Source organism: Aulostomus chinensis, chromosome 12 (genome assembly GCF_037954235.1).
Source record: "Aulostomus chinensis isolate RoL2024-O1b breed Wild chromosome 12, RoL_Achi_v1.0, whole genome shotgun sequence".
Lineage (NCBI taxonomy): Eukaryota > Metazoa > Chordata > Actinopteri > Syngnathiformes > Aulostomidae > Aulostomus > Aulostomus chinensis.
Genome location: NC_141331.1, coordinates 25,539,028 through 25,551,571, shown reverse-complemented (window position 1 = coordinate 25,551,571; position 12,544 = coordinate 25,539,028). Strand labels below are relative to the sequence as shown.

At 44.1% G+C, this 12,544-nt stretch overlaps 1 protein-coding gene across 1 annotated transcript in view; it reads left to right on the top strand.

Annotated features, from left to right (window-relative positions):
* The window catches only part of LOC147252563 (rho GTPase-activating protein 20-like), a 36,405-nt gene that overhangs the window by 6,933 nt on the left and 16,928 nt on the right, over nt 1-12,544 (top strand). Inside the window, exons 3-9 of the mRNA XM_086220907.1 lie at nt 2,781-2,957; nt 4,302-4,451; nt 4,991-5,032; nt 5,358-5,442; nt 5,566-5,643; nt 6,917-6,983; nt 7,482-7,685. Coding sequence (XP_086077033.1) covers nt 2,781-2,957; nt 4,302-4,451; nt 4,991-5,032; nt 5,358-5,442; nt 5,566-5,643; nt 6,917-6,983; nt 7,482-7,685 — 803 coding nt within the window. The remainder of the gene's footprint in view (nt 1-2,780; nt 2,958-4,301; nt 4,452-4,990; nt 5,033-5,357; nt 5,443-5,565; nt 5,644-6,916; nt 6,984-7,481; nt 7,686-12,544) is intronic.

Here is a 12,544-nt window from a genome sequence, read left to right as displayed (position 1 = left end):
GAGCTGGTACTACTGCGCTTCTGTGACTGTGACTTCAGTGTATCTATGGCTTATAAAGTAATATCCCTGTAATTAGTTACCACTAAGTGGATTATAATTAATAACCATGTAGCATTTCGCACTTTCATTGCAGTATTGAGCTGCTGAGGTCACGGACTGATGTGTTTTTGCAAAATTAGCCTGTGTGAAATAACCACAACCTCTTATCACAGAATTGCGTGCTGGTGACACGCAGTTAATCAGATGTACGTGGTGGCGTCATGGAAATAATCCAGCGTAACCGGGGTGTTGATGGACACAGACATTCACTGGCTCAACAAAGTCATGTGACGGTGAGGTTGAGAAATCCAGGCTGGCCTGCTGGTGGTGGTGAAGACAAACCAACAGTGGTGGAGTGCTGCTCATAATGACTCCCCAAGTTAACGTCACCCCTTTTCTCCTCTTGATGGTGGCACAGGCGTTCAGTACATGTTAGGGTCTGCTTACATTTAGGTGTCAGGGTCAGGGTCAAGGTCTTTATATGTCTGCAAGATGTTCTGTTTTATGGGTAAAAATGTTTTTAATTACTCATCAATAAATCTTAAAGGATGGATTTAATGTCTTGTGTTTGCGTGTTGTATTTATAAAGGGTTTTATATGATATTATTAAATAAGAGAAGCGTCTTGGATATATTTGGGATTTAGAACAATAATACGTTCAGATTGTACCAGAGTTGCTCAAATATTCCCTCTGGGACATTAGTATGCTGCGGTGTCGTGTGCTTCATTTTACTTTCTAAAAGTCAACAGTTCTCCCTGCAGAGCCGTGTCTGGACAAAGTTGTGCAGGCGAGCTGAGTGCTCAATTTATCAACATCACATGACGTACAATGGAGCCATTAGCGGCACATCCATCAGATCCAAAGGGTTGCCAGCTCAGCCATCAATCCCTCATTCAGGAGGGAGGGATGTGTGTTGAATACACAAGATGTTGTCTCTTTCAGGGCAGCGGGATATGAAAGGGGCTTTACCAGAAGGTTCATCCATGCATAGATGCATAGAGAGTGTGTGTGTGTGTGTGTGTGTGTGTGTGTGTGTGGGGGGGGGGGGGGGGGGGGGCTCATGAAATGGTAATAGCTCCTGGTCCTGCATGGATTATACGTGCTGGAGAGGATGTAAGTAGGAATTTTTGACACTCGCTCTCTGTGGTGTTCATCCCTGTTCCTTTAATGCTTTATGGTCATGCGCCAGTCAGAGAGCAACTGCAGCCATGATGAGGGATCCAGCTCTGATGCTCCTCTCACATGCAAAGGAATCATGGAAAGTTGGTGAACTTCTTTGGATACTTTGGAGGTTTGTCCCAAAATGACACAATGACAAAGAAATGGAAAGCCTCATATTGCTACCTAACAAAGAACAAGAAGGAATTCCATTGAAGTGTGACAACATTTGTTGTTTTTGTACTCTTACAAAGTAACAGTGAGTGTTCAGCATGGCGTCCCTCGCAGGCTGACGTGTCCCACCGAGCGTCAACACTTCGCTGGCTGCATTCGCTGCTCTTAATTGATTTCACTCAGTCCCCCTTTGGACTTATTTTTGGATGAGACACAAAGACAGACTGAGAGCTTGCCAGCATTTCTCATCATTAATTGATTATGTAACTAATCACTTACACAATGTAGCTGGAAGGATTGTGGAGTTCAATAAGAAATAATGTGTCTCCCCAGCAAGACCCAGGACAACTATTAGGCCTTTTGAACGGGTTTGGGGGTCTAAGGTGAATGAAAGGACCCATGGGTGTGTACCTGTGTGAGCGTGTATCTTTGTGTACTTTTGTGCATGAAAGAGATGCAGATAGACAGAAATGTGTTCAGAGGAGATTTTGACTTTTATCTAAACAGGAAAGGATGGAGCTCTGAAACTACTTCCTCTCTCTACTGAAACTTCCCTCTGGTGTCCATCAGTCAGATGAAGGCTAACCTGAAAACATAGGTTTCATTATCTAGAGCTGGAGCTACTCTAGTCAGTGCCGGTACTGGGAATGGTACATGATTAGAAGTTCATAAAATAATCAGCTATATGCTCCACATTTTGCACTGACTATGTTGCACATGCAGACGTTTTTGACAGCCTTGTTTGAGACTGTTTCACCTTGATATAAACCTCATGTTGTGATTGGCTTTGAGGGCAGGTCAGCGGCGTAGCCACCAAAGCCTTCTATATGCACGAATAAACACTTTATTAATAGCTACTTTTATGCAACAGTGTAAAAACACTCCAAGAAATATGAAGATTCGACTCTCAGAACCACACGTGTTGGTATCTCGTTTTCATGGATTTTTTTTCTTTCGTCATGAAATGAGTGACTCATTAGCGTCCATGTCTGTGAATACATTTGTGTGTGCAGTGTGAGTGGTGATGGGTGGTAAAGCCACTAGTGGAGCTTCTGTCTGGAGGACGTGCCATCTCTGATGTGTAGTTGTCTGTTGGGGGATCCATGTCTCTGCTTCGTTGGTGGCGTGCTCTCTTGTCCTCCGGTTCCGCACATTCACCTGCAGGAGGTGCTGTGTTTCCCTTTGTTGGCCACTCAGCAGATATTTTGACCAAATCAGGGTCTCACTGACTTGCTCACTGGCAAATTTGCTGCATTTGTTGAGCAAGGTGAGGAGAATTTGAGCAATTTCCTGACCACAGGCGATGCTGGGGTTCAGATCCTGCCACCAAAGTATCCAGACCACAAATTTTTCCCTTGGGGATCAACAAAGTATTTCATTCTGTGTTTGTCTCTGTCTCGTCCTCCAGGGAAAGCTGCCTGACGCCAGTCAGCCCAGAGTTGTGTCCCCTGGTCCAGGCCTTTCTGAGCGAGTGTCCTGGCCGTCTGTTCCTGGGTCATACTCAAACACAGCTGAAGACGGGCCTTCAGACCCAAGAGAGACACCTCTTCCTCTTCACGGACACACTGCTCGTCACCAAAGCCAAGTATGTTTCCTTCTGTGTTTTGTCAAATAACAGAGGGAAGAAAGAAGACTATGTTTATATGTTTATGAGTTTCAGAGAGAGACATAAAATGGAGCAGACAAACAGGACAGAATGGAATGAAACAAATTTCAGAGAGCAAGAAAAACATTTTATGTGTTTTTCTGCCACTGGTAGCAGAACTTCTATAGAGCAAGATTTCTTTCCGTTCTCCTTCCCTCGCTCTGCCTTGCTTGACTTCTTCCTCATTTCACCCAGCATATAATTATTTCCCTGCCTATTAAATCCATATGAAGCCTGGCTCAGATCAAAGCTCCACTAGCCTGCCTTGGGCCCACAGGACACGGCTCCCCACCCACTGCTCAAACTGCAGCACACACATACAGAAATAGAAACATGTTTACATCTACATTTAAGTCCATGAAAACACACACAGACACACACACATAAACACATGCAGAGATGGAAGCAGACTTTTTGCTGTGTGTGCTCGTGTACTTACTGTACACACAAGCTTCAGTGCAGACACAGCAGGACCTTTGTGGTGCATCCTGGCGGTCATGAGCCAGTGGGCAGCACTGACCCTTCCAGCACAGAGACTACACGCTATAATTGGCTTTATTACATAGTGGCTGAACACAGGGTGAGTTAGAGGAATGTGTCTTTTTAGAGAGAGAGGAGCAGCAGAGGGAGGGAAAAAAGACGTTAATAGATCTGTAGGTTATTTGTGTGCCTTCATATCTGCATAATAGCAGGGTCAGTGTGTGAGTCCCACATGTGTGCATTTTGAGCTTTTCCTGCTATAATCACAGATGTAGTGGTGGATGAGTCCTCTTCTGCCGAGCAGGCCTGTTTTAAAACTCTGAAAATAGCTCAGCCGTTCAACATTACTCCCAAACATTAAGTGTATTGGGTTTTGTCATACAGGGCAAACAAACTCTGATTGCAGTTTCAAGGGATCTCAGAAGGTTCCTTGTGGAACTCCTTCATAAGGGACCTAAAATGTTTTGTATGATTTTTGGTTGGAATTTCAAAGATTTCTACTGAATTTCCTTTGAAGCAATATATGAGGATTTTTTTCGGTGTTTAGTTGAGAAAAAAAACTATCATGATTAAATGGTTTATATGATTATGATTAAGGAATTTATCAACATTTATCCACATATTTCCGGGATCTCAGTTGTGTGAACTTATATTATTCTGTTTTTTTGAACATTGTGTCTCTGAACCTTTTACAAGACTAAATATTTGAATTTTGTTTATCAGGATAAATTAAATAAATTTACCAAAACAAGTATTTAGTTAGTCAGGGGTCCAGCATAACATATCATACTGAATATTCTGCAGGTCTCCCACTCATTTCAAGGTTAAGGCCCAAGTCCGAGTGTGTGAGATGTGGACAGCCAGCTGCATGGAGGAGGTGTGTGAAGGTAGCACCAACCCAGAGAGGAGCTTTGTAATGGGCTGGCCTACGTGCAACTGTGTGGCCACCTTCAGGTACACACACACACCCACACACACACACACACACACACACACGCACACACACATTGCAGTGCAGGGTAGGTTTTTATCAAATGGGAGTAATTTAATGTTGCTTAATTTCCTTTTAAATAGCTTCATGAAGTATATCAGCATTGCATGCCAAGAAAACAGAATATATATTTACTGTATAAACAAACAAGGGAGTCACTCAACCATATCTCATAGCTACTGCAAGCTTCCCACTCATAATACACATCTTACCACAGTTTAATATGAATATGATACTAGAAGAGAACCAGTCTCACACATCAGGCATGCACGTGTCCAAATATTGTTATTCATGCTGCCATGCACATTTGCAGCTTCCTCTATTTCATACACTCTTGTATACGTTCATAACCTCCCATTAGATTTTCCATCGACCAGGAATTCAGTCATGGCTCGGGGCGAAGTTTGTGGTTTTAGTTGGTTATGTAATGTAACAAAACAGACAGCTACTTTTCACAGGATTCCTATGATTATGTTTTATCACCCTCGTGTCTCCTCCACAGCTCAGAGGAGCACAAGGAAAGATGGCTGTCACTCATCAGAAGGTACAAGTTTGTCCCCCTCTGCTGTCCCTCTGCACCTCCCCCTATTTTATCTTCATTATTTGACTTTTGTAGTGTAGTCGGAAGTTTGCCTCGCAAATTAATTTTCCCTTATGGAGCACAAGAGATTGGATTTGGATCGGACGATCAAAATCTGAATGAAGGCACAAACTGGCCTATCAGAAGTTATGGGATGAGTTTGTATTCCCAGATCATGACTTGATATTTTAAATGCTAGTTTCTCGGCGCTGGATTGGTTAAATAGAGCAAAACTATATTCAGGTGCTTGTTTTAACGCTGATCTGCTCTCTGTTTCTTCTGCGCTCAGTCGGATGTATGAGGGCAAAGAGAATGACGACCCCAAGACCATTCCACTGAAGATATTCGCTAAGGATATTGGAAATTGCGCATATGTAAGATTCTCTTCTGTTCTTGGTTCTTTTTAGTGAGGCTGGATTGCCTCTTCAGTCTCTCAGTGGGTAATTACATCACTACCATTTATGTAACACATCATATTTCCATCTTTTTCTTATTAGGCCAAGACGCTTGCGGTCAGCAACATGGACAGCACCGTGGATGTCATCCGCATGGCTCTGCTGCAGTTCGGAATATCAGTGAGTGTCCAGTGACGACTGTGTCCGATGTCAGCTTTGTGTCCGATGACGTGATCATTAAAATGTGTTTGAAGCAAATCCATGAGTCAGAACTGGACACAGTTTATATGAAACATATTTAAAAATTTAAATACTCCCACAACAAAAAACTAAACAAGGCAATTACAATTTAGCAGTACTTCCACATCCCAGCAAACTATAGCAGGACATCAAACTCCTGGAGTGTCTGAGAAGCGTTAACTCCTGCCTGACAGGAAAGCATCAACCTAATCTCATAGAAATATGTGAACGGATGACAAAAAAAATGACCCTTTTTAACTCTTCATTGCGTGGTGGTGGCCCCGCATCTGTTAGCACCACAGAAACAAAGCTCAAGAAAGTCACTCAGGATCCTTTCGTGGTTGAGGGACGTTCTGGTCAGAGTTTGTTAGTCCAGAAAACCTTTTTATTTTATCCTATTCACTGACAAACACTTCATTAAATTGCATTGATTTATTGTACAAATGATGCTTTATGATGTGAGCTCTGGCTTAGCTCAGCAACAAAACGACAAGGCTGAGGTTAAGAGAACCCTGTCAGTTCGTTAAATGAGGTGAAATGCAGTGCAGGACCAACAGGACTCGAGCACTTGTGACCCACTGCACAGTCTGGTGATTGTTACGTGCACTTTCCTGTGTTTAACAACCGTAACCACCACCCATGATGTGAGGTTGTTGAGGCAGGGCATTATGTGTTCACCACCATCCATCCATCCATCCATCCATCCATTTTCTACCTCTTATCTTGTTAAGGGTTGTGGGGGTGGGGTGGGGGGTGGAGCCTATCCCAGCAGCCTTCACCCTGGACAGGTCACCAGTCCATGGCAGGGCCAACACATAGAGACAGACAACCATTGGCTCTCCCAGCCACGCCTACGGTCAATTTAGAGTCTGGATTAACCTGGTCCCTCTTGATGTCTTTGGACTGTGGGAGGAAGCTGGAGTACCAGAGAGAACCCAGCAGGAACAGGGAGAACATGGAGACTCACCCAGAAAGACCCTGTGCTCCAGCCGGGGCTCGAACCTGGAACCCTTCTTGCTGTGAGGCCACGGTGCTGACCACTGCTCCATCGTGCCGCCTCATTGTTATTTTGTTTTTACAATATAAACACACGATCTGAGTGCAGCTTGTTTGCACCTCAGTTGCTGTGATAAATCTCTCGTATGGCTGGAAGGTAGTGAAAGGTCCTTTGATTTTAAATATTCTTTTAAATGTTCCCCTTGTCTCGCTGCAGGGTTGCGTGAGAGACCACAGGTTGTGGGTGAGCTCCAGCAGGGACGACCCTCCATACCCTCTCATTGGTGAGCCTCCTGTTGCTTTACGACGTGAAGTTGCCAGGTTCAAACGCCTTCATGACAAAGTGTATTAAAGTCAAAAAGACAGTACTCTCAATCTTGAATACTGAAGTTCCATGGAATAAATGTGAGACCTGCAGATCCTTAAACTACATCTTATTTACTTCCTTATATAGTTTTATAAAATTGTAGTAATAAAACTTGATTTTTTTCCAGGAAAAATCTTTCTGAAAATGAGGCAGCACTATCAGTGTACCCACTAACAGCTCAACATCTGGAAGCATTCTAAAGCATTTTCCGTTTTAAGTCACTGTGTTGATTTCCTGACATTCTGTTACCATAATCTTTCGATCTGTTGCTCACACTGAGTTCCCAACATCCAAACTCATTCATCCTGGCACGGCGCTGGGTCTGCCCTCATGTTTCCATCAGATAAAACGTGCCCAGACTGCACATACCAGACTCATGACCCCTCTAACCTTTGGACCCTGACCCTTCATTCAGGCCACGAGTTTCCCTTCAGCATTAAGATGAGCCACATCCGGGACAGTGGCAGCAGTGGTGGAGGACTTGGAGGAGGCAGAGATCTGATGAGTCCCACTGTTAGTCCTGGAGTACTGCTTCTGGACCAATGTCTCCCTCCAGACACACAGTGCCAGTTCATCCTCAAACCCAGCAAGGTGGCCCCGGAGCAGACTCCGCTCATAGGTAAGAATGTCACTGAACATCACCCTGTCGTGTCACACATTCAGCACCACCCTGAACTACCCAGACATTGCCCAGAGAACGCTCTGGATCTGCTTGACTCAACAGTAGACAGACTTCACCCTGTGATGCAGTGACTCACGGGAGAGACGGGATTTGCTGAACAGTCCATACAGTTTGAAATCCTCTGACAAATTCAGGAAGTAGTGAGAGAGTCCGTTTTTTCAAGACCCAGTTATCAACCAGCAACCTTCACATTTTTGGCTTCATGTCTTGTTCCCTGCACGTTCCCAGACACAGAGTGTGTGAAAATATCCTAAATACTCTGTTCTTTGTCAACAATGCTTACGAGAAAAGTGCCGTCATGTACAATGTACAGTATATCATATCTAAAAATCCTAACAAAATGCACCGCGAGGAGAGAGCGAGGCAGCAAATGAAAGCAGGAAAATAGTGATGATGTAATGCACCACTTGTCTGAGAACAAAACTTTCAAAAAGCACATCCTTGGCACCCTGCTAATGATAGGATGATGAGCCTCATAAACCTGTGAGTGCTACCTCTACGACTGAGGCCTAACCTGTCAAGCACAGCTGGAACTAACCCAACACAAATAATCATAAACACACTCTTATTTCGGAGCCGAACACTGTGACTCCAGACTGCATGGTTTTACATGACACACAGCAGTCAAGCAGGCTGCATAAATCACAGAAATCTGACAGCCGCATCATGAACCTGACGAGCCCATAAACACGCTGGCGTCATCGGAAATTCTTTGAGGTCTGATTGTGAAAAGACCACACTTTATGACCCAACATGCTCTTGAAAAATCATTCGCACGTACTGCCTTAATAACTCTGCTCCTAATGATCAGTGTGTGGCAGCAAAGCAGCTGATGTGCTGTCCATACAACCCTGTAAACAAGGACTGCTGCATCACCATCAGGTGACAGGAGTCCTCCACAGGAGCAAACCGATGCTTGTTCAGTCTGTTATGTCACAGCCGAACCCCCCCTTCCCCACCCAGAGGCTGACGTAGGAGGGGAGGGCAACGGTCTCTTTTTACCTGCGACATGCGCTTCTCAGAGAAATGCATTCATGAACCTCATCTGCAGGATATTCCAAACTGCACAAGCGACCGCCTGAAAATTCCTAATCTTCAAAACCACCAGAAACGAGCCAAAACAAGACAGTAAATGTTGATTTTCCTGCTTCTGTTCTCAAACGTATGAGGGTTTTTCTATCCCTTCATTTTGTCTTTGTAAGTGTAACTGTCAAACACCCACACTTGCAAAGACTTCACAAGACACACACTCTAGAAGTCAGGAACAAGGACTTACAAATATTCCTCAGGTTTTGCTTTGTGTCTTCAGGATTAAATTTAGGGCTAAAAAAATCCTAAACATGTGGATATCATGAATGTGCCAGAATCTCAATAGAAAGTCAGTAAAGACACTTTTTGTGTGGCTGTGACACAAAATTCCCAATGTTGCTGTTTATCTTATTCACTTGCGAAGGCTTCTTGAAATGAAAGTCTTTGCTGGTAATAGTGTTTGATGAGGTGTCAGTGTGGGCGAGGTTTCTGGGGTTATGAAGCCCAATGCCATCAGTCGGTCCGACCCTGCACCCTGATGCAGACTTTCACTTAGTGTGTTATCAACTGCACCTACCACCTGTCATGTGACTCAGCTGAAGCAGGGATTTTATTTGTCCAAGATGATGATGGATCCTAATTGGCACTGTTTAAATGCCACCACCAACATATTACAGGTTAAGGCTTAAATGTAGAGGATGAGTGGCACTGTAATCTGCATAATCCCCTCTAATCTGAGTAGAAGACACGGTCATATTGCTCAATGCAACACGGGATGATCACCCAACGGCGGCGCTTTTATCTTCACATAGTTGTGCTGAGTGGTGTTCCTGAGGTAAGAGCGGGGGAAAACATGTAACTGAAAGAGTTGTGAACATTTTGTAATCACCAACCGAGTCAAGGTTAGTAAAAAGGAGGTTGTGACAGGAGTACGTTATATAAATTGGTTCCTCTAAACTTCTTCAAAACCACAGGAGGAAATATGAGGCTGCAGAAATGTGAAAGCGGAACAGAAATTGTTTTGTCGTGACTTCCATTACCATTTCCCTTTATGTTCATAATCGACGCTCGCTGGCCTGAAGTCTCGCCATTGGTTCTGAGAAGGAATCGACAGGTTAACAAGAACAACAGGATTCATAACAGAGAACGGTGGGAAAGGAGATGCTAGCGGACAAAGGGTTACAGCAGGGGTTAGCACAAACACCAGATGGACAAAGGGGAAGAAAGCCCAGAAGGGACGTATGAGTGTGAGAAGAGGAAGATGGAAAGTGAAAAGAGATAACATGGCTATTGAGCAAGCCTGAAGGTCAGCACTGGAGAAGGAAAAAAGCAACAGACTGTAGCGGTAAGCAAGAGGATGAGGAGAAAGACAAACAAGATGAGTGAGGCGGGACGGAGAGAGCGGGATGGAAACAGGACAGAGGAGACGAGGCTGACAGGAAAACAAGAGAAACGTGTGTTTTCCAGTCAAGGAGGCTCCAGTTTGCCAACCACATGCTTTGCCTCAGATTCCTCGGCCTGAAGAAAAACAAAATCTTACATAATCCTTTCATACCAGCCTGCCCGCCATACAGGCCTAATTGCTCACACCCAACCCAACAGCTAACAAACGTGTGTGTGTGTGTGTGTGTCCTGTAGCCCCTGGAGCATTCAGCCTCCTGCCGTGTACCCTCAGCTCTCACAAGATATTACCTTTTGCTGTATTTATTTATTTAGTCTGCTGCACAAAGGAAATCTACAAAACATAAAGTACACCTCATAAATGAAGAAATGACAGCGTTAATAACAGTTTATGATTGATGTTCAGCCTCACAAGCCGACTTCTCACTAAAGGATTTATGTCTGGCGTCGGTGTTGACAGTAGCTGTGTTAGCACCACCGGATGAGCTAGCACCGCTAACATTAATGCTAGCTCTGTCAGACATGGTTCTGGCCCCGACAGACAGGACTCTGTCTTCCTCTGACAGTCTCTGCTGCTCCCAAGGGTGCGGCGGCACAGAATCGTCTCAACCATTTATCTATATTTGTGCAAGTTTGGAAAAATATCAGGTACCAAAGGGCCTTATCTTTTTCTAACCCAAGAGGAACTGGATATTGTGGGGGCTCATCCTTAGAAGACCCTCTTGCAGGCCTGCTCTAATCTGATTGGCTACCCTGCGTTTCCATGTTCAGGCCTGTGGACAGTCAATCAGAGGGAAAGAAGAGCAGGTCGTCACGGAATGCAGGTTGGAAGGAGACAAAACACTTGTTTATTTTTGATGGAGGATATTTCATGGGCGCTACAGATGTTTTGTAGCCCCTGATGCGCCTGCACTGCACTTCCCCACTTGGGGAATCCCGGCTACTCAGGTAGTTTGACCACCTTTGACGTTCAGTGAACGTCTGCTCATTGTGTTTTTCTACAGAGTCGAGCCAGCTGAGGGAAGTCAGGTTTACGAGGTTGTTTTTACTGTTACTAATCGTGGAAACTTGGTACTGCTCCCTCCAGATAAGAAAGCAGATGACATCTTCCTGGTGAGGTGACTTCATCTGATTGTGAATGATTGGAATGACTCAGGTTGTCTCCTGCTCCGGCAAAACTAGTCTTGTTTTATTACTCTTAAGTAAAACAATGTAGCACCTGTTTTGCAACGCACCAGCAGAGGAGTGTCAGGGGCCTCGGCCCACCCAGACGGCTGCTGGCCCGTCAACCCCTCGTCTAACGATGTTCTGTGTACAAAGTTGTGAAGGTGACGCCTGATTTACTCGTGTTTTATTTGATGACGGCGAGACGCGCTGAGAGGAGCAAAATCAGGCCAGTCTTTTTTTGGAACTTAGTAACAGATTGTATTTAGATACAACGCCCAAAGCAAATCGTTAAATAACAAGTGAGGTATGGTGGTCCTCCACTCGCCGAGTCTGTGGTTTTTCCCAGCTCGGATACGTCATCGTCTTCATGAAATAAATGTCAACGTCTCAAGATTGTAAAAACACCAGAGTGTTGAAAAACATAGGTTTTGTCTGTCCAACCAAAACCAAAAGATAATTAATATGCAGCCCATTAAACCTTATTAAAACTCATTAAATCCTGACAGATAAGAAGCCAAACAGACAATTTTGGCACTTATGCTGAGCGAAATAAGTAAAAATGTCATCGGAAAATCTTTTCCTCGCAAATTTTTAGAAGATAAACCTGTTTAGATTTTTTTTCTTTGTTATGTATCAAAAGATAATGTAGTAATTCAAGTTTGAATAGTTAATATTTAGAATAAAAACATTCATTCTCACGTGTATCCCCTGCACATGGCAGTTATTTATCTGTCATGAGATGTTGTTTCCTTGCTCTTGCCCTGGTGCTTGTTGCGTGAGGGGCATGGGCACTGGTTGTGTGATGTCACATGCATCAAACCCTTGTAATCTCTGATTTTAGTCTCAGAAATGTGAACAAAAGACAAGACTGTCAATTTAGTTCCTTTCACCTCTCAGAATTCGGAGTCTCAGTCACAAAATGAGAAGCGCTCACCCAAACAATGTGGAACTCTCTGCACGCTTGAGGAACCGGCAGTGGAGAATTTTGACGTTGATCTAATGAATGTGGTTAAACGAAGATCCACACACAGACAGAGATCCCTCGTTTCATGGACAGATGTCCATCCTGTCTAAGTACTCAGAGTGCAGTGGAAAACTGGAGTCAAATTCCTTGTGTGTGTGCACATTCTTGGCCAATGTTGCTGATTCTGAAAAAACAACATAGTCCAATGCTGCTCCACTCATTTTACAAGAGAAAG